The 22,802-nt window shown below is 36.0% G+C and overlaps 1 protein-coding gene across 1 annotated transcript in view; it reads left to right on the forward strand.

Annotated features, from left to right (window-relative positions):
• The window catches only part of TBC1D8B (TBC1 domain family member 8B), a 78,763-nt gene that overhangs the window by 23,392 nt on the left and 32,569 nt on the right, over positions 1-22,802 (forward strand). Inside the window, exons 6-7 of the mRNA XM_082681359.1 lie at positions 312-519; positions 1,178-1,345. Of these exons, the coding sequence (XP_082537485.1) occupies positions 312-519; positions 1,178-1,345 (376 nt within the window). The remainder of the gene's footprint in view (positions 1-311; positions 520-1,177; positions 1,346-22,802) is intronic.

Below are 22,802 nucleotides of genomic sequence, written 5' to 3' on the forward strand. Positions count from 1 at the left end.
CTCACATGTTATGAATATATAATAATATAGTAATATTCCAGAAAATCACCCTTTAATAGATGGTTTGAAGACCTACATCACCTCTAACTGTTGTGCATTGTAATCTACTACTAATAATACAAAATTGGAAAAGAGAACAAACAAAATAAATTGGTTAGGAATCAGTGTTTCTTCCATTTCATAATTTGTTGAAGAACATAGCATGTAGTGCTTAATCATTCTGCTTTACAGTGCATTTAGATTAATCAGTATGGACATGTGTATCCTTTAGAAGTCATCATTTGAGCCCCCCCTTTTTTTCTTTCCTATAGAGGTCTGGAAAATCGAGCCCACAGTGAGCAGTTTAATGCTTTTTTTAGGCTGCCCAAAGAAGAGACTTTGAAAGAAGTACATGAATGTTTCTTATGGGTACCATTCAGCCACTTCAACACTCATGGAAAAATGTGCATCTCAGAAAACTATATCTGCTTTGCTAGCCAGGATGGCAATCTATGTAGTGTAATCATTCCATTACGAGAGGTAAAATAAATTTAGTTACATATCAGTTTTTAGTTCAAAAATGTTACCATTCACAGAGTAAAATACCCTTTAATTCTGTAAATTATTAAAAACTCAATATGCAGCATCCTTTTAGTAATTTTAAATAATAATTTGTAAGTGCAGTTATATTCTTCAGGGTAAGAGTACCATTCCTGAGGATAAGAGTACTAGGATAAGAGCCTTACAGCTCTTATTGAAAATGAAAAGAGAAAAAAATTAAAAATTAATAAACAAGATAAGCGTTTGGGATGACTCAACATGGAGCATGATCACTCAGATGTTTATGACATGGATACCAAAATTTATACTATCATATTTGATACACATGGTCAGAAAGAATAGAATTGATAGCTTTTGTGTAAGTCAGAAATCAATTGTCCATATTGCGGCCCTGAATTTTTACATTTGTATTGTCATTTTTAAAGGTTACATGTTAGTTAAACTTTTCCTTTAGAAGTGAAATATCTTGCTCTAAGGTTGCTTGTATTAGTGGTACAACTAGTACCCAAAGTCTATTTCTTACTAAGTCCTACCACAGACCAAAACTTGTAGCCACAAAAAAATAAGCTAAACACATTTTGCCTGACCTTGTCAGTAACAAGGGAAAATGCGATTCATTTATGTTTTCATCCCCCAGGTCTTAGCTATAGATAAGACAAATGATTCCAGCAAATCTGTCATCATTAGCATCAAAGGAAAAACAGCTTTTCGCTTCAGTGAAGTTAAAGAATTTGAGCAATTGGTGGCAAAACTCTGGCTCAAGTGCGGGGCAGCTTCAACTCAGTATCACGATATTAGCACAGAGGTAAGTATCTAGCAATCAAGTCATTTTGATAAAAAGGTTTGTGTTTTGTGTGGTCCATACTTTCAAAAGGAATTCATAGTACCTTTCCTATTTATACTTAGGTTGAGTTTTTTTGAAAGATGAATACCAAAGAAATTATATTCTCTAAGGCACATCATAAAGCAAAAGTGAGAATTAAGGACTTTATCTTTTTTTAGGAACTCAGACTTTTAAAAAAATTATTATCATTTGATCTTTCTTGACTATATTTGCTATTTATCATATATACACTCCTTGTACTTTCACATAACATGGCTTTTAACAACTCAAACTATATTTGAGAATTCAATAAGGCATTGAAGAAGGACTTTCCTCTTATTGCTGTAGAGAGACAATCTATCTTTTTATTTAACATCAAGTAGGTCAGCCTTATTTGCATAATCTAGGCCAAAGCAAAATAGTGACATATCTATTTACTAGTAAAATATTAGAGAAGACAAATATTCTTGGCAGAGAGGGTGATCAAAAGCCTGATTTTGATGTTTGTCTTTTATGGAAATGTAGATAGTTTCAGTTCACATTAATTTTCTTTTTCAATGCCAAGGAATCTCATGTTTTAATAGATTGATAAAACATCACATTATAACTACATATATATATATATATATATATATGTGTGTATATATTTTTTTTGCCGTACGCAGACCTCCCACTGCTGCGGCCTCTCCTGTTGCGGAGCACAGGCTGCGGATGCGCAGGCTCAGCAGCCATGGCTCACGGGCCCAGCCGCTCCGCGGCACATGGGGTCCTCCCGGACCGGGGCACGAATCCGCGTCCCCTGCATCGGCAGGTGGACTCCCAACCACTGCGCCACCAGGGAAGCCCCCACTACTTATATTTTAATTAAAAATTCAAAGAAAAAAATCAACATTGGCTTTACTGGCTATATTATTTTACTTGGATTGGATTATAGAGGCTTTTACTTCTTTCTCCAGAGCACAGACTGAAAATATTATGCTAAGTCAATTAGAATGCAGGATTGACAAGACTAAAACTCTTCCTTTGATAATAGAAAAGCACAATGAAAACATAATTTTAAAAAATATGTGTATCTCAGTTCCAGACACAGAACTTTCATGTTGGCCATTAAGAGTTTTCTTGCCCCAATTTACTAATCTTTCACTCTCTTCAAATATATACCCAGGATATACCATAGTTTGATGTGAGGACATAAGTAAAATCTGATCAGTCTTGCTCCCATATTCTTGCTTATCTCACTTTTGTTTTTCTGTCCTAGTCCATTTCAGATTCAGTCTGTATGTTGGATGTAATGCTCTGCTTTATATTTCCTTCTGTAATTTATCTGTGTCTCTTAAACCTGAATAACTGGAATTTTTCCCCTGAAAACTCTCAGGCCCCTCTAATAGTTGGATATGCTCAGCAGTTAAGAAAGGATTTTGTTTCAAAATGTTTACCATCTTTTCAGATGTATGTCAAAGTTCTAAGCTTTCTAGTTTCTCTTAACCATTTTTAAAGGTTTTAATAAAGATATGTACAAAATACCAGTTGGTATACTGGGTCCTTGGAAATGTATTTTTTTTAAATTGTCATAACATTCTATTTTCCCTGAAGATTTTTATCTTAGCAATGAGGAAGAATATTAACTTGTTTTAGTATTATCTGTATATGTCTAGCTTTATTTATAGTACATTTTTTAAAATAGTAAAGAGAGAGCTTGTTAAACAGGAGCTGGTTCCATTTGATTTCTAAATGACAGAAATTGTAGTTATATTATTTTATAGCTATACCTAGCATACTAAAACAAAAAAATTATATTCTGTAATTTTACCAAATCTGGTAAAATTTACACAAACAACAAGACTTTTTATTCTAAATCTCAAAGAAATTTAAATCAACGAATCTAAATATGAATACAGGAAGGACTAGGAAATTTTTCCTGTGAGTACATCAAAATGTGATACAAAGAACAAATGCTCCCAGAAACAATTGGGATTGTACATACGTACCAGTTCTGTCTAAATTTTTAAATATGTCAATTAAAATTCTCCACATTTTGTTAAGTTATGTTAAAATCTGGGTGCATACATGGGTTTTGAAAAATTCTAATCAAATGCTTAGAAAACACATTAATTTTTAATTTTTTATTAACACATATACTCAAGAAATATTACCAGATATGGTAATTTTTCAAAACTATACAAAATGAAAGAAAAGTGGGCCCTTTTAGCTTAATTTTAAGCAAAGTGGCCTAAGAGGGAAAATACTGCTAAAGATCCTTTACTTGATGCTTTGAGACTACATTATAAGTGGCTCATAGGAACTATAGAATGTCAAGAAGACGTAGAAGTTGAGCTATGTATGCATTGAAGTGTTTAGAAGGGCAAATATCTTCTACAGATTATCAAAGCATATATAAACATACTTGTTTCATTAGTTCTCATAACCAGCCCTATCTTTCTAAGTTTTTAAAATTAGAAGTAATGGCTTCCTTATCCTACACAATAATGCAGATAAGAATAATAGTTTAACCCACACAACTGGTGTTTGTTTGCCTTGATAAGAATAAAGTAATATGTTTTCTGTAACTATAATATAAATTAGGCTGTGTGGAGTAGATTTATTTCAACGTTAGGAAATCAGAAATTTTATTAAAAATAAAATTAGCGCTAATTTAAAATTATGTGCTATGAACAGGAGCCTATTTTAAGATAAGCTTCTGATATCTAAGAGAAGTATTTCCTTGTATTTTTGCTGTAATTTTTTATTTTACAGGTCAACTCTGGCCCCCAACCATCATTATTATGCTGAGTTCGTGAGATATTCTAATTTAAATCTAATAGTTTGTAGAAAAGTTACACATAAAGAAATATTAATCTTTACCCTGCCTTTTCTTCACCTTTAGAAGCCATATGCTATTTCTAAAGTCAATAGCAGATACTAAAAACCAAACCAAGTCTAAGAATACCTGTTATAAAGTCAACAACCTGTGTTGCTTCCTCATGTGATTGGATTTTGCTCAGGCACCAAATGTCTGATGAGTGCCAAATTTATAACTGTCACAAGTGTGAGCACCCGAATAAATGGATATATAAAATTGGTATGGCCATGGGGTAAAATCCTCCCATTCAAAAGAGCCAGAGCCAAAAAAAAAAGTTAAGTAATTTAAGCTTAGCTTCCTGAATACTTTATTATGCTCTTCAAACAATTCAAATATTAAATTGATTTAAACCAGCATCTTTGAAGGCGAATATGTTGATGTGATTTTTGTGAATACTTAAAAGGTAATCATGGATAGAAGCAGCACACTTGTCATCCCTTTTATATATTGATGTTTGGGGTTTCATAACTTAAGGGTTAGTTTTTCTTTTCCTTCTTGGCTACTTTTCCTGTACTTTAGATATACTACTAATAGATAAACTGGTTCCTCAGTCATATGGCCTAACTTAAGGGAATGTACTTTGCTTGAGACCCAGACTCCAGCCATGAATTTTTAAATCGGTTTTGCAAAAACATAATCCCTCATTAGAACAGCAAAATGTAACATTAATAGTAAAGTAGACTTGTCAAAACAAGCTTTTTAAAAAAGAAAAGTGTTGTAATATAGGACGTATACTCACTAATAGTTTTTTCCTTTGTAAGATTCTTCTGTCCTACCCTTATATTCAGACATTGATTTGAATACTCCTTTTAAACTTTCCCTGAATCCTCTTAACTTCCAACCCTTCTACGTCTTGTTGGCTTCTTGGGTTTCAAGGTGAAATACTACTGGACTGCTTTACCCTAAACTTCTACTTTTCCTCCACCTTAGTCATGGACATTCTTTTCATCTTTCTTAAGCTACTAAACTGAAAGGGATGATGTTAAGTGAGCCTTTTTTTAGTACCTCTAGTGGTAACTTCAGACTTCTGGTATAGTTACAATTCACAGAAGCTGGGTAACTGATATGTATTCAGAGTAAAGCTTTGGAGATCATAAAATTAATGTGGAAATGCAAGGGACCCAGAATAGCTAACACAGTATTCAAGAGGAAGAACAAAGTTGGAGGACTCACAATTCTCAATTTCAAAACTTACTACACAGCTGTAGTAAACCAGACAGCATTATCCTGGTGTAAGGTTAGACATATAGATCAGTGTAATAGAATTGAGAGTCTTGAAATAAAGTCTTACATTTATGGTCAGTTGATTTTTTTAAATTAATTAATTTTATTTTTGGCTGTGTTGGGTTTTCGTTGCTGCGTGTGGGCTTTCTCTAGTTGTGGCGAGTGGGGGCTACTCTTTGTTGCGGTGTGCGGGCTTCTCATTGCAGTGGCTTCTCTTGTTGCAGAGCACGGACTCTAGGTGCATGGGCTTCAGTAGTTGTGGCACATGGGCTCAGTAGTTGTGGCTCGCAGGCTCCAGAGCGCAGGCTCAGTAGTTGTGGCGCACAGGCTTAGTTGCTCTGCGGCATGTGGGATCTTCCAATACTAGGGATTGAACCTGTGTCCCCTGCATTGGCAGGCAGATTCTTCACCACTGCACTACTGGGGAAGTCCCTGGTCAATTGATTTTTCAACAGAGTGCCAAATAAATGCAAAGAGGGAAATACAGTCTATGCAACAAATGGTGTGGGCACAATGGATATCCACATACATATACAAAAAAACATAAAGTTGAACCTTTTTTTACACCATACACAAAAATTAACTCTAAATGGATCAAAGACCTAAATGTAAGAGCTAAAACTATAAAACTCTTAGAGAAAACATAAGAGTAAATCTTCATGACTTTGAATTAGGCAATTTTTTTCTTAGCTGTGACATAAAAACACGACAAAAGAAAAAATATGCAAATTGGCTGCATCAAAATTAAAAATGTTTGTTGTACAAATGATACCATTAAGAAAGTGAAGAGACAATACACAGAATGAGAGAAAATATTTGCAAATTATATATCTGATAAGGGACATCTATCCAGAATATATAAAAAACTCTTACAACTCAAAAATAAAAGGCAAAGTTACCTAATTTTTTTTAACGGTCAAAGGATTTGAATATACAGTTCTCTAAAGAAGATAAAGAAATGGCCAGTAAGCACATAAAGATCTTCAACGTAAATAGTCATTAGGGAACTGCAAATCAAAGCCACAATTAGAGACCCTTTCACACCCACTAGGGTGGCTCTAATAATAAAGACAGACAATAACAAATGTTGAGGAGGATGTAAAGAAATTGAAATCCTTCATACATTGTTGATTGATTCTTTGTTTTAATAATTTCTCTTTGTTGATATTCTCTATTTGATGGGACATAGTTGTCATACTTTCCTGTTTTAAATCGTTTTAATTAATAGACTTTATTTCTTAGAGCAGTTTTAGGTTTACAGAAAAATTGAACAGAAAGTACAGAGTTCCTATATACACCCGCCCACCCTCTACTATGCCCAGTTTTCCCTATTATTAACATCTTGCATTGGTATGGTACATTTGTTATAACTGATGAACCAGTATTGATACATTATTAACTAAAGTGCATAGTTTACATTAGGATCCACTCTTGGTGGTGTACAATTCTATGGCTTTTGCCAAATACATAATATATGTACCATTATAGTATCATACAAAATAATTTCCCCGCCCTAAATATCCCTTGTGCTCTACCTGTTTATCCCTCTCCCCAACGCTTGGTAACCACTGATCATTTTACTGTTTCTATACTCTTGCCTTTCCCAAAATGTTATATAGTTGGAATCATACCATATGTATCCTTTTCAGACTGACTCCTTAGCAATATGCATTTAAGGTTCCTCCATATCTTTTTGTGGTTTGATACCTCATTTATTTTTTTTTGAATTTTTAAAAATTCAACAAATATTTGTTAAACTTCAACTATGTGTGTAAGGAACTGCTGGGTTCTTTTTTTTCCCCCAGATTTATTGAGATAATTGACATATAACATTGTGTAAGTTTAAGATGTACGATGTGATGATTTGATACACATATATTAAAATGATTACCACAGTAAGGTTAGTTAACATATCCCCCACCTCATGTAATTACAATTTTGTTGTTGTTGTAGTGAAAACATTTAAATTCTACTCTCATAGCAACTTTCAAATATACAATATTGTTAACTGTAGTCACCATGTTGTACATTAGATTCCTAGAATTTATTTTTCATATAAACTGGAAGTTTGTACACATCGACCAACATCTCATTTCCCCTACTCCTAGCCCCTGGAAACCACCGTTCTACTCTGCTTCTATAAAGCTGGCTATTTTATATTCCACATATAAGTGAGATCATACAGTATTTGTCTTTCTCTGTCTGATTTATTTCACTTAGTGTAGTGCCCTCAATGTCCATCCATGTTGTTGCACCTTGCAGAACTTCCTTTTTATGGCTAAATAATAATCCTTTGTGTGTGTGTGTGTGTGTGTGTGTGTATATATATATATATATATATACATACATATACATACACACATATACACATATATACACACACCACATTTTCTTTATCCATTCATCTGTCAACAGTTAGATTTGTCTTAGATTTTGTGAACAGTGCTGCAATGAACATAGGGGTGCAGATATCTCTTCAAGATAGTGACTTCATTTCCTTTGAATATATACCCAGAAGTGGGATTACCAAATCATGTGGTAGTTCTAATTTTAATCTTTTGAGGACCTCCATACATGTTTTCCATAGCGCTGTACCAATTTACATCATCAACAACAGTGCGCTTTGGCTCCCTATTTTCCACATTCTTGCCAACACTTAACTCTTGTCTTTTGATAATAACCATTCTAACAGGTGTGTAATTATACCTCATTGTGGTTTTGATTTGCATTTCCTGATGATTAGTGATGTTCAGCACCTTTTCATGTATTTGTTGGCCATTTGTATATCTTTGTAAAAAATATCTATTTAGGTCCCTTGTCCATTTCTTAATCAGGTTTTTTTGTTCTGTTTTGTTTTTTGCTGTTGAGTTGTGTAAAGTCCCTTATATGTTGTAGATGTTAATCCCTTATCTGATTTATGGTTTGCAAATATTTTCTTCTGTTTTATATGTTGCCTTTTCGTTTTGTTGATTATTTCTTTCTCTTTTCAGAAGCTTTTTAACCTTATGTAGTCCTACTTATTGATATTTGCTTATGCTTTTGGTGTCCTATCTTAAAAATTGTTGCTAAGACCAATATGAAGGAACTTTTTCCCCTATATTTTCTTCTAGGAATTTTATAGTTTGGAGTTTTATGATTAAGTCCTTAATTCATTTTGAGTTAATTTTTGTGCATGGTGTAAAATAGCAGTCCAATTTCATTCTTTTGCATGTGGATAATCAGTTTTCCCAACACCATTTATTGAAGAGACTGTTCTTTCCACATTGAGTAGTCTTGGTTCCCTTTTCAGATATTAGTTGACTATATATATGTGGATTTATTTTGGGCTCTCACCTCTGTTCTGTTAGCCTGTGTGTCTATTTTTATGCCAGTACCATGCTGTTTTGATTACTGTAACTTTGTAATATAGGTGGAAATCAGGAAATGTGATGCCTTCAACTTTATTCTTTTTCAGGATTTCATTGTCTATTCAGGGTCTCTTGTGGTTACATGTGAAGTTTAGGATTTCTTTCCATTTCAATGAAAAGTGCCATTTGAGTTTTGATAGAGATTACCTTGAGTCTGTGGATGGCTTTGGGTAGCATGGACTTTCTTTTTTAATATCTTTATTGGAGTATAATTGCTTTACAGTGTTGTGTTAGTTTCTGCTGTATAACAAAGTGAATCAGCTATATGCATACGTATATCCCCATATCCCCTCCCTCTTGCGTCTCCCTCCCACCTACCTTGTCCCACCCCTCTAGGTGGTTGCAAAGCACCAAGCTGATCTCCCTGTGCCATGCAGCTGCTTCCCACTAGCTGTTTTAAATTTGGTAGTGTATATATGTCAATGCTACTCTCTTACTTTGTCCCAGCTTACCCTTCCCCCTACCATGTCCTCAAGTCCATTCTCTATGTCTGTGTCTTTATTGCTATCCTGCCCCTAGTTCATGCGAACATTTTTTGGTTTTTTTAGATCCCATATATATGTGATAACATATGGTATTTGTTTTTCTCTTTCTGATTTACTTGACTCTGTATGACAGACTCTAGGTCTATCCACCTCACTACAAATAACTCAATTTCGTTTCTGTTTATGGCTGAGTAATATTCCCTTGTATATATGTGCCACATCTTCTTTATCCATTCATCTGTCGATGGACACTTAGGTTGCTTCCATGTCCTGGCTATTGTAAATAGTGCTGCAGTGAACATTGTGGCACATGACTTTTTGAATGATGGTTTTCTCAGGGTATATGCCCAGTAGTGGGATTGCTGGGTCATATGGTAGTTCTATTTTAGTCTTTTAAGGAACCTCCATACTGTTCTCTATAGTGGCTGTACCAATTTACATTCCCACCAACAGTGTAAGAGGGTTCCCTTTTCTCCACACCCTCTCCAGCATTTATTATTTGTAGATTTTTTTTTGATGATGGCCACTCTGACTGGTGTGAGGTGATACCTCATTGTAGTTTTGATTTGCATTTCTCTAACGATTAGTGATGTTGAGCATCTTTTCATGTGTTTGTTGGCAATCTGTATATCTTCTTCGGAGAAATGTCTATTTAGGTCTTCTGCCCATTTTTGGATTGGGTTGTTTGTTTTTTTGATATTGGCCTACATGAGCTGCTTGTATATTTTGGAGATTAATCCTTTGTCAGTTGTTTTGCTTGCAAACAGTTTCTCTCATTCTGAGCGTTGTCTTTTCATCTTGTTTATGGTTTCCTTTGCTGTGCAAAAGCTTTTAAGTTTCATTAGGTCCCATTTGTTTATTTTTGTTTTTATTTACATTTTTCTAGGAGGTGGGTCAAAAAGGATCTTGCTGTGGTTTATGTCATAGAGTGTTCTGCCTATGTTTTCCTCTAAGAGTTTGATAGTGTCTGGCCTTACATTTAGGTCTTTAATCCATTTTGAGTTTATGTTTGTGTATGGTGTTAGGAAGTGTTCTACTTTCATTCTTTTACATTTAGCTGTCTGGTTTTCCCAGCACCACTTATTGAAGAGGCTGTCTTTTCTCCATTGTATACTCTAGCCTCCTTTATCAAAGATAAGGTGACCTTATGTGTGTGGGTTTATCTCTGGGCTTTCTGTCCTGTTCCATTGATCTATATTTCTGTTTTTGTGCCAGTACCATACTGTCTTGATTACTGTAGTTCTGTAGTATCTGCAGTCTGGGAGCCTGATTCCTCCAGCTCCGTTTTTCTATCTCAAGATTTTTTTGGCTATTCGGAGTCTTTTGTGTTTCCATACAAATTGTGCAATTTTTTGTTCTAGTTCTGTGAAAGATGCCATTGATAGTTTGATAGGGATTGCATTGAATCTGTAGATTGCTTTGGGTAGTATAGTCATTTTCACAATCTTGATTCTTCCAGTCCAAGAACATAGTATATCTCTCCATCTGTTTGTATCATCTTTAATTTCTTTCATCAGTGTCTTATAGTTTTCTGCATACAGGTCTTTTGTTTCCATAGGTAGGTTAATTCCTAGGTATTTTATTCATTTTGTTGCAGTGGTAAATGGGAGTGTTTCCTTCATTTCTCTTTCAGATTTTTCATCATTAGTGTATAGGAATGCAAGAGATTTATGTGCATTAATTTTATATCATGCTACTCTACCAAATTCATTGATTAGCTCTAGTAGTTTCCTGGTAGCATCTTTAGGATTCTCTATGTATAGTATCATGTCATCTGCAAACAGTGACAGTTTTACTTCTTCTTTTCCAATTTGTATTCCTTTTATTTCTTTTTCTCCTCTGATTGCTGTGGCTAAAACTTCCAAAACTATGTTGAATAATAGTGGTGAGAGTGGGCACGCTTGTCTTGTTCCTGATCTTAGAGGAAATGGTTTCAGTTTTTCACCATTGAGAACGATGTTGGCTGTGGGTTTGTCACATATGTCCTTTATTATGTTGAGGTAGGTTCCCTCAATGCCTACTCTTTCGAGTGTTTTTTTAATCATAAATGGGTGTTGAATTTTGTCAAAAGCACTTTTTCTGCACCTATTGAGATTGTCACTTTTTTTTTTTTTTTTTTTTTTTTTTTTTGCGGTACACGGGCCTCTCACTGTTGTGGCCTCTCCCGTTGCGGAGCACAGGCTCCCAACGTGCAGGCTCAGCAGCCATGGTTCACGGGCTCAGCCACTCCTCGGCATGTGGGATCCTCCCAGACTGGGGCACGAACCCTGTCTCCTGCATCGGCAGGCGGACTCTCAACCACTGCGCCACCAGGGAAGCCCTGTCATACGGTTATTATACTTCAGTTTGTTAATATGATCTGTCACATTGATTGATTTGCATATACTGAAGAATCCTTGCATTCCTGGGATAAACCCCACTTGATCATGATGTATGATCCTTTTAATGTGCTGTTGGATTCTGTTTGCTAGTATTTTGTTGAGCATTTTTGCATCTATGTTCATCAGAAATATTGGCCTGTAGTTTTCCTTTTTTGTGACATCTTTGTCTGGTTTTGGTATCAGGGTGATGGTGGCCTCATAGAATGAATTTGGGAGTGTTCCTCCCTCTGCTGTATTTTGGAAGAGTTGGAGAAGGATAGGTGTTAGCTCTTCTGCAAATGTTTGATAGAATTCGTCTGTGAATCCATCTGGTCCTGGGATTTTGATTGTTGGAAGATTTTAATCACAGTTTCAATTTCAGTGCTTGTGATTGGTCTGTTCATATTTTCTATTTCTTCCTGGTTCAGTCTTGGAAGGTTGTGCTTTTCTAAGATTTTATCCATTTCTTCCAGGTTGTCCATTTTATTGGCATAGAGTTTCTTGTTGTAATCTCTCATGATTGTTCGTATATCTGCAGTGTCAATTGTTACTTCTCCTTTTTCATTTCTAAATCTGTTGATTTGAGTCTTCTCCCTTTTTTTCTTGAGGAGTCTGGCTAATGGTTTGTCAAATTTGTGTATCTTCTCAAAGAACTAGCTTTTAGTTTTATTGATGTTTGCTATTGTTTCTTTCATTTCTTTTTCATTTCTTTCTGATCTGCTCTTTATGATTTCTTACCTTCTGCTAACTTTGGGGTTCTTTTATTCTTCTTTCTCTAATTGCTTTAGGTGTATAGTTAGGTTGTTTATTTGAGACGTTTCTTCTTTCTTGAGGTAGGATTGTATTGCTATAAACTTCCGTCTTAGAACTGCTTTTGCTGCATCCCATAGGTTTTGGGTCGTGCTGTTTTCATTGTCATTTGTTTCTAGGTATTTTTTGATTTCCTCTTTGATTTCTTCAGTTATCTCTTGGTTATTTACTAGCATTTTGTTTAGCCTCCATGTGTTTGTATTTTTTACAGTTTTTTTCCTGTAATTGATACCTAGTCTCATAGCATTGTGGTCAGAAAATATACTTGATCTGATTTCAGTTTTCTTAAGTTTACCAAGGCTTGATTTGTGACCCAAGATACGATCTGTCCTGGAGAATGTTCCATGGACACTTGAGAAGAAAGTGTATTCTGTTGTTTTTGGATAGAATGTCCTATAAATACCAATTAAGTCCATCTTGTTTAATGTATCATTTAAAGCTGGTGTTTCCTTATTTATTTTCATTTTGGATGCTCTGTCCATTGGTGAAAGTGGGGTGTTGAAGTCCCCTACTGTTACTGTGTTACTGTCAATTTCCCCTTTTATGGCTGTTAGCATTTGCCTTATGTATTGAGGTGCTCCTACGTTGGGTGCGTAAATATTTACAATTGTTCTGTCTTCTTCTTGGATTGATCCCTTGCTCGTTATGTGGTGTCCTTCTTTGTCTCTTGTAATAGTCTTTATTTTAAAGTCTATTTTGTCTGATAAGAAAATTGCTACTCCAGCTTTCTTTTGATTTCCATTTGCATGGAATATCTTTTTCCATCCCCTCACTTTCAGTCTGTATGTGTCCCTAGGTCTGAAGTGGGTCTCTTGTAGACAGTATATATACGGGTCTTGTTTTTGTATCCATTCAGGCAGTCTGTGTCTTTTGGTTGGAGCATTTAATCCATTTACATTTAAGGTAATTATCGATATGTTTGTTCCTGTTTCCATTTTCTTAATTGTTTTGGGTTTGTTATTGTAGATCTTTTCTTTCTCTTGTGTTTCTTGCCTAGAGAAGTTCCTTTAGCATTTGTTGTAAAGCTGCTTTGGTGGTGCTGAATTCTCTTAGCTTTTGCTTATCTGTAAAGGTTTTAATTTCTCCATCAAATCTGAATGAGAGTAATCTTGGTTGTAGGTTTTTCCCTTACATCACTTTATTTATTTATTTATTTATTTTATCTCCCTTGCTCTATACACCGTAATTTATTAAACTGAATCCATGACCTTTCCAAACATTTCTTATTTTATCGCATTCCAGATTTTTGTCATTTCTTACTTTTTTTTAATTTTTGAATTTTATTTTATTTATTTTTTCATACAGCAGGTCCTTATTAGTCATCAATTTTGTACACATCAGTGTATACATGTCAATCCCAATCTCACAATTCATCACACCACCACCACCACCACCACCACCCTGTCACTTTACCCCCTTGGTGTCCATATGTTACTTCTCTACATCTGTGTCTCAATTTCTGCCCTGCAAACCAGTTCATCTGTACCATTTTTCTAGGTTCCACATATATGCGTTAATGTACGATATTTGTTTTTCTCTTTCTGACTTACTTCACTCTGTATGACAGTCTCTAGATCCATCCACGTCTCTACGAATGACCCAATTTTGTTCCTTTTTACTGCTGAGTTATATTCCATTGTATATATGTACTACATCTTCTTTATCAATTCGTCTGTCAATGGGCATTTAGGTTGCTTTCATGACCTGGCTATTGTAAATAGTGCTGCAATGAATATTGGGTTCCATGTGTCTTTCTAAATTATGGTTTTCTCTGGGTATATGCCCAGTAGTGGGATTGCTGGGTCATATGGTAGTTCTATTTTTAGTTTTTTAAGGAAACTCCATACTGTTCTCCATAGTGGCTGTATCAATTTACATTCCCACCAACAGTGCAAGAATGTTCCCATTTCTCCATACCCTCTCCCGCATTTGTTGTTCGTAGATTTTCTTTTTTCTTTTTTTTTTACATCTTTATTGGAGTATAATTGCTTTACAATGGTGTGTTAGTTTCTGCTTTATAACAAAATGAATCAGTTATACATATACATATGTTCCCATATCTCTTCCCTCTTGCGTCTCCCTCCCTCCCACCCTCCCTATCCCACCCGTCTAGGTGGTCACAGAGCACCGAGCTGATCTCTGTGTGCTATGCAGCTGCTTCCCAGTAGCTATCTATTTTACATTTGGTAGTGTATATATGTCCATGCCACTCTCTCACTTTGTCACAGCTTACCCTTCCCCCTCCCCATATCCTCAAGTCCATGCTCTAGTAGGTCTGTGTCTTTATTCCCATCTTACCCCTAGGTTCTTCATGACCTTTTTTTATTTTTTTTCTTAGATTCCATATATGTGTTTTAGCATACAGTATTTGTTTTTCTCTTTCTGGCTTACTTCATGCTGTATGACAGACTCTAGGTACATCCACCTCACTACAAATAATTCAATTTTGTTTCTTTTTATGGCTGAGTAATATTGCATTGTATATATGTGCCTCATCTTCTTTATTCATTCATCTGTTGATGGACACTTAGGTTGCTTCCATATCCTGGCTATTGTAAATAGGGCTGCAATGAACATTTTGGTACATGACTCTTTTTCAATTATGGGTTTCTCAGGATGTATGCCCAGTAGTGGGATTGCTGGGTTGTATGGTCGTTCTATTTGTAGTTTTTTAAGGAACCTCCATACTGTTTTCCATAGTGACTGTATCAATTTACATTCCTACCAACAGTGCAAGAGTGTTCCCTTTTCTCCACACCCTCTCCAGCATTTATCGTTTCTAGATTTTTTGATGATGGCCATTCTTACCGATGTGAGATGATATCTCATTGTAGTTTTGATTTGCATTTCTCTAATGATTTATGACGTTGAGCATTCTTTCATGTGTTTGTTGCCAATCTGTATATCATCTTTGGAGAAATGTCTATTTAGATCTTCTGCCCATTTCTGGATTGGGTTGTTTGTTTTTTTGATATTCAGCTGCATGAGCTGCTTGTAAATTTTGGAGATTAAACCTTTGTCAGTTGCTTCATTTGCAAATATTTTCTCCCATTCTGAGGGTTGTCTTTTCATCTTGTTTATGGTTTCCTTTGCTGTTCCAAAGCTTTGAAGTTTCATTAGGTCCCATTTGTTTATTTTTGTTTTTATTTACATTTCTCTAGGAGGTGGGTCAAAAAGGATCTTGTTGTGATTTATGTCATACAGTGTTCTGCCTGTGTTTTCCTCTAAGAGTTTGATAGTGTCTGGCCTTACATTTAGGTTTTTAATCCATTCTGAGTTTATTTTTGTGTATGGTGTTAGGGAGTGTTCTAATTTCATACCTCTACATGTACCTGTCCAGTTTTCCCAGCACCACTTATTCAAGAGGTTTTCTTTTCTCCACTGTATGTTCTTTTTTTTTTGCATCTTTATTAGAGTGTAATTGCTTTAGAATGGTGTGTTAGTTTCTGCTTTATAACAAAGTGAATCAGTTATACATATACATTTGTTCCCATACCTCTTCCCTCTTGCGTCTCCCTCCCTCCCACCCTCCCTATCCCACCCCTCCAGGCAGTCACAAAGCACGGAGCTGATCTCCCTGTGCTATGCGGCTGCTTCCCACTAGCTATGTACCGTGCGATTGATAGTGTATATATGCCCATGCCTCTCGCTTTGTCACAGCTTACCCTTCCCCCTCCCCGTATCCTCAAGTCCATTCTCTAGTAGGTCTGTGTCTTTATTCCTGTCTTACCCATAGGTTCTTCATGACATTTTTTTCTTAAATTCCATATATATGTGTTAGCATACGGTATTTGTCTTTCTCTTTCTGACTTACTTCAGTCTGTATGACAGACTCTAGGTCTATCCACCCCATTACAGCTAGCTCAATTTCGTTTCCTTTTATGGCTGAGTAATATTCCATTGTATATATGTGCCACATCTTCTTTATCCATTCATCCGATGATGGACACTTAGGTTGTTTCCATCTCCGGGCTATTGTAAATAGAGCTGCAATGAACATTTTGGTATATGACTCTTTTTGAATTATGGTTTTCTCAGGGTATATGCCCAGTAGTGGGATTGCTGGGTCACATGGTAGTTCTATTTGTAGTTTTTTAAGGAACCTTGATACTGTTCTCCATAGTGGCTGTACCAATTCACATTCCCACCAGCACTGCAAGAGTGTTTCCTTTTCTCCACACCCTCTCCAGCATTTATTGTTTCTAGATTTTTTGATTATGGCTATTCTGACTGTTGTGAGATGATGTGAGATGATATCTCATTGTAGTTTTGATTTGCATTTCTCTAATGATTAATGCTGTTGAGCATTCTTTCATGTGTTTGTTGGCAGTCTGTATATCTTCTTTGGATAAATGTTTATTTAGGTCTTTTGCCCATTTTGGGATTGGGTTGTTTGTTTTTTTAATATTGAGCTGCATGGGCTGTTTATATATTTTGGAGATTAATCGTTTGTCCATTGATTGGTTTGCAAATATTTTCTCCCATTCTGAGGGTTGTCTTTTTGTCTTGTTTATAGTTTCCTTTGCTGTGCAAAAGCTGTTAAGTTTCATTAGGTCCCATTTGTTTATTTTTTCATTTATTTATATTACTCTAGGAGGTGGATCACAAAAGATCTTGCTGTGATTTTTGTCAAACAGTGTTCTTCCTATATTTTCCTCTAAGAGTTTTATAGTGTCCGGTCTTTCATTTAGGTGTCTAATCCAGTTTGAGTTTATTTTTGTGTTTGGTGTTAGGGAGTGTTCTAATTTCATTCTTTTACATGTAGCTGTCCAGTTTTCCCAGTACCACTTATTGAAAGGCTGTCTTTTCTCCATTGTATATCGTTGCCTCCTTTGTCATAGATTAGTTGACCATAGGTGCATGCGTTTGTCTCTGGGCTTTCTATCTTGTTCCATTGATCTATGTTTCTGTTTTTCTGCCAGTACCATATTGTCTTGATTACTGTTGCTTTGTAGTTTAGTGTGAAGTCAGGGCATCTGATTCCTCCAGCTCCGTTTTTTTCCCTCAAGACTGCTTTGGCTATTCGGGGTCTTTTGTGTCTCCATACAAAGTTTAAGAATTTTTTTCTAGTTCCATAAAAAATGCCATTGGTAATTTGATAAGGATTGCATTGAATGTGTAGATTGCTTTGGGTAGTATAGTCATTTTCATAATATTGATTCTTCCAATCCAAGAACATGGTATATCTCTCCATCTGCAGCTATCATCTTTAATTTCTTTCATCAGTGTCTTATAGTTTTCTGTGTACAAGTCTTTTGTCTCCCTAGGTAGTTTTATTCCTAGGTATTTTATTCTTTTTGTTGCAGTGGCAAATGGGAGTGTTTCCTTAATTACTCTTTCACATTTTTCATCATTAGTGTATAGGAATGTAAGAGATTTCTGTGCATTAACTTTGTATCCTGCAACTTTACCAAATTCACTGATTAGCTCTAGTAGTTTTCTGGTGGCATATTTAGGATTCTCTGTATATAGTATCATGTCATCTGCAAACAGTGACAGTTTTGCTTCTTGTTTTCTTATTTGTATTCCTTTTCTTTTTCTGCTCTGATTGCTGTGGCTAGGACTTCCAAAACTATGTTGAATAATAGTGGTGAGAGTGGACATCCTTGTCTTATTCCTGATCTTAGAGGAAATGCTTTCAGTTTTTCACCTTTGAGAATGATGTTTGCTATGGATTTGTCTTATATGTCCTTTGTTATGTTGAGGTAGGTTCCCTCTATGCCCACTTTCTGGAGAGTTTTTATCATAAATCGGTGTTGAATTTTGTCAAAAGCTTTTTATGCATCTATTTAGATGATCATATGGTATTTCTTCTTCCATTTGTTAATTGGTGTATCACATTGATTGACTTGTGTATATTGAAGAATCCTTGCATCCCTGGGATAAATCCCAGTTGATCATGGTGTATGACCCTTTCAGTGTGTTGTTGGATTCTGTTTGCTAGTATTTTGTTGAGGATTTTCCCATCTATATTAACCAGTGACATTAGTCTGTAATTTTCTGTTTTTGTAGTATCTTTGTCTGGTTTTGGTAGCAGTGATGGTGGCCTCATAGAATGAGTTTGGGAGTGTTCCTTCCTCTGCAGTTTTTTGGAAGAGTTTGAGAAGGATGGGTGTTAGCTCTTCTCTAAATGTTTGATAGAATTCACCTGTGAAGCCACCTGGTCCTGGACTTTTGTTTTTGGAAGATTTTTAATCACAGTTTCAATTTCATCACTTGTGATTGGTCTATTCATGTTTTCTATTTCTTCCTGATTCAGTCTTAGAGGGTTATACCTTTCTACGAATTTGTCCATTTCTTCCAGGTTGCCCATTTTATTGACATAGTGTTGCTCGTAGTAGTCTCTCAGGATGCTTTGTATTTCTGCGGTGTCTATTGTAACTTCTCCTTTTTCTTTTCTAATTTTATTGATTTCAGTCCTCTCTCTGTTTTTCTTGATGAGTCTGGCTAATGGTTTATCAATTTTGTTTATCTTCTCAAAGAACCAGCTCTTAGTATTATTGATCTTTGCTATAGTGTTCTTTGTTTCTATTTCATTTATTTCTGCACTGATCTTTATGATATCTTTCCTTTTGCTAACTTTGGTTTTTGTTTGTTCTTCTTTCTCTAGTTCCTTTCAGTGTAAGGTTAGATTGTTTATTTGAGATTTTTCTTGTTTCTTGAGGTAGGCTTGTATAGCTGTATACTTCCCTCTTAGAATTGCTTTTGCTGCATCCCGTAGGTTTTGGATCATCATTTTTTCTCTTTCATTTGCCTCTAGGTGTTTTTTGATTTCCTCTTTGATTTCTTCAATGATCTCTTGGTTATTTAGTTACGTACTGTTTAGCCTCCATGTGTTTGTGTTTTTTACATTTTTTTCCCTGTAATTCGTTTCTAATCTCATAGTGTTATGGTCAGAAAAGATGCTTGATATGATTTCAGTTTTCTTAAATTTACTGTGGCTTGATGTGTGACCCAAGATGTGGTCTATCCTGGAGAACGTTCCATGCACACTTGAGAAGAAAGTGTAATCTGCTGTTTCTGGATGGAATGTCCTATAAACATCAGTTAAATCTATCTGGTCTATTTTGTCATTTAAAGCTTCTGTTTCCTTATTTATTTTCATTTTGGATGATCTGTCCATTGGTGTAAGTGAGGTGTTAAAGTCCACCACTATTATTGTGTTACTGTCGATTTCCTTTTTTATAGCTGTTAGCAGGTGCCTTATGTATTGAGGTGCTCCTATGTTGGCTGCATATATATTTACAATTGTTATATCTTCTTCTTGGATAGATCCGTTTATCATTATGTAGTGTCCTTCCTTGTCTCTTGTAACATTCTTTATTTTAATGTCTATTTTATCTGATATGAGTATTGCTACTCCAGCTTTCTTCTGATTTCTATTTGCATGGAATATATTTTTGCATCCTCTCATTTTCAGCCTGTATGTGTCCCTAGGTCTGAAGTGGGTCTCTTGTAGACAGCATATATATGGGTCTTGTTTTTGTATCCATTCAGCAAGGCTGTGTCTTTTGGTTGGAGCATTTAATCCATTCACGTTTAAGGTAATTATCCATATGTATGTTCCTATGACCATTTTCTTAATTGTTTTGGGTTTGTTTTTGTAGGTCCTTTTCTTCTATTGTGTTTCCCACTTAGAGAAGTTCCTTTAGGATTTGTTGTAGAGCTGGTTTGGTGGTGCTGAATTCTCTTAGCTTTTGCTTGTCTGTAAACCTTTGGATTTCTCCGTCGAATCTGAATGAGATCCTTGCCGGGGAGAGTAATCTTGGTTGTAGTTTCTTCCCTTTCATCACTTTAAGTATATCATGCCACTCCCTTCTAGCTGGTAGAGTTTCTGCTGAGAAATCAGCTGTTAACCTTATGGGAGTTCTCCTGTATGTCATTTGTCATTTTTCCCTTGTTGCTTTCAGTAACTTTTCGTTGTGTTTAATTTTTGTCAATTCGATTACTGTGTGTCTCAGCGTGTTTCTCCTTGTGTTTATCTTGCCTGGGACTCTCTGCACTTCCTGGAATTGGGTGGCTATTTCCTTTCCCATGTTAGGGAAGTTTTTGTCTATAACCTCTTCAGATATTTTCTCTGGTCCTTTCTCTCTCTCTTCTCCTTCTGCGACCCCTATAATGCAAATGTTGTTGCGTTTAATGTTGTCCCAGAGGTCTCTTACGCTGTCTTCATTTCTTTTCATTCTTTTTTCTTTATTCTGTTCCGCAGCAGTGAATTCCACCATTCTGTCTTCCAGGTCACTTATCCGTTTTTCTGCCTCAGTTATTCTGCTATTGATTCCTTCTAGTGTAGGTTTTTTAAAAAATTTTATTTATTTATTCATTTTTGGCTGTGTTGGGTCTTCGTTTCTGTGTGTGGACTTTCTCTAGTTGTGGTGAGCAGGGGCCACTCTTCATCACGGTGCGTGGCCCACTCACCGTCACGGCCTCTCGTTGCGGAGCACAAACTCCAGACGTGCAGGCTCAGTAGTTGTGCCTCATGGGCCTGATTGCTCCGTGGCATGTGGGATCTTCTGTTCTTCTTCTGCGACCCCTATAAGTCGAATGTTGGTGACTTAAATGTTGTCCCAGAGGTCTCTGAGACTGTCCTCAATTCTTTTCATTCTTTTTTCTGCTCCCTGGCAGTTATTTCCACCATTTTATCTTCCAGCTCACTTATCTATTCTTCTGCCTCCGTTATTCTGTTATTGGTTCCTTGTAGAGTATTTTCAGTTTCAGTAATTGTATTGTTTATCACTGTTTGTTTGCTCTTTAGTTCTTCTAGCTCCTTGTTAAATGTTTCTTGTATTTTCTCCATTCTGTTTCTGAGATTTTGGATCATCTTTACTGTCATTACTCTGAATTCTTTTTCAGGTAGGTTGCCTATTTCATGTTCATTTATTTGGTCTTGTAGGTTTTTACCTTGCTCCTTCATCTGTAACAAATTTTTTTGTCATTTCTTTTTTTTTTTTTTTAAATAGGTGATGCTCTATTCCTGTCTTACAGGTTGTTTGGCCTGAGATGTCCAGCACTGGAGTTTGCAGGCAGTTAGATAGAGCTGGGTCTTGGTGCTGAGATGAGAACCTCTGGGAGGCCTCACTCTGATTGATATTCCCTGGGGTGTGAGGTTCTCTGTTAGCCCAGCGGTTTGGACTCAGAGCTCCCACCACAGGAACTCGGCCCCAACCTCTGGCCTGGGAACCAAGGTCCCACAGCCTGTTTGCTGGGGGTTCCTCCTGTTCCCTTAGGTGTCTATAGTCCGTCACCAATGCCTGGTAGGTTCCCTAGTTGTGAGGAGCCGCAAATTCCGTGTACTCCTAGTACGCCATCTTGACTCTACCCTTCAGCGTGGACATTTTAACAATATTAATTCCTTTTTTAAATAAATTTATTTATTTTCCTATTTTTTGGCTGTGTTGGGTCTTAATTGCTGCACGTGGGCTTTCTCTAGTTGCAGGGTGCAGGGGCTACTCTTCATTGTGGTGCGTGGGCTTCTCATTGTGGTGGCCTCTCTTGTTTCAGAGAACAGGCTCTAGGCAGGCGGGCTTCAGTAGTTGTGGCTCATGGGCACTAGACTGCAGGCTCAGTAGTTGTGGCACATGGGTCTAGTTGCTCCATGGCAGTGGGATATTCCTGGACCAGGGCTCGAACTTGTGTCCCCTGCATTGGCAGGCATACTCTTAACCACTGCGCCACCAGGGAAGTCCCACAATATTAATTCTTTTGATCCATGAACACAAGTTATCTTTCCATTTATTTGTGTCTTCATCAGTTTCTTTCATCAGTGTTTTATCAGTTTTGGTGTATAGATTTTCACTTTCTTGGTTAATTTATTTCTAGGTATTTTATTGTTTTTGATGTTAATGTAAATGAGATTGTTTTCTTTATTTTTTTTTCAGATAGTTCATTGTTAGTGTATAGAAACACAACTGATTTTGTATCCTGAAAGTTTACTGAGTTTGTTGATTAGTTCTAACAGTTTTTGATGGAGTCTTAAGGATTTTCTCTATACAAGATCATGTCATCAGCAAACAGTTTTACTTTATTTCTGATTTAGATGCCTTTTATTTGTTTTTCTTGTTAATTTCTCTGGCCAGGACTTATGGTACTTTGTTGAAAAGTAGTGGTGAGAGTGGGCACCCTTATCTTGTTCCTGATCTTAGAGAAAAAGCTTTCACCTTTTCACCATGGAGTATGATGTTAGCTTTGGGCTTGTCATATATGGCCTTTATTATATTGAGGTATGTTCTCATACTATTGATAGTTTTATTATGAAAGGATGTGATATTTGTCAAATAATTTTTCTGCATCTAT

Source organism: Grampus griseus (genome assembly GCF_964374135.1).
Source record: "Grampus griseus genome assembly, chromosome: X".
In the NCBI taxonomy this organism is placed as follows: domain Eukaryota; kingdom Metazoa; phylum Chordata; class Mammalia; order Artiodactyla; family Delphinidae; genus Grampus; species Grampus griseus.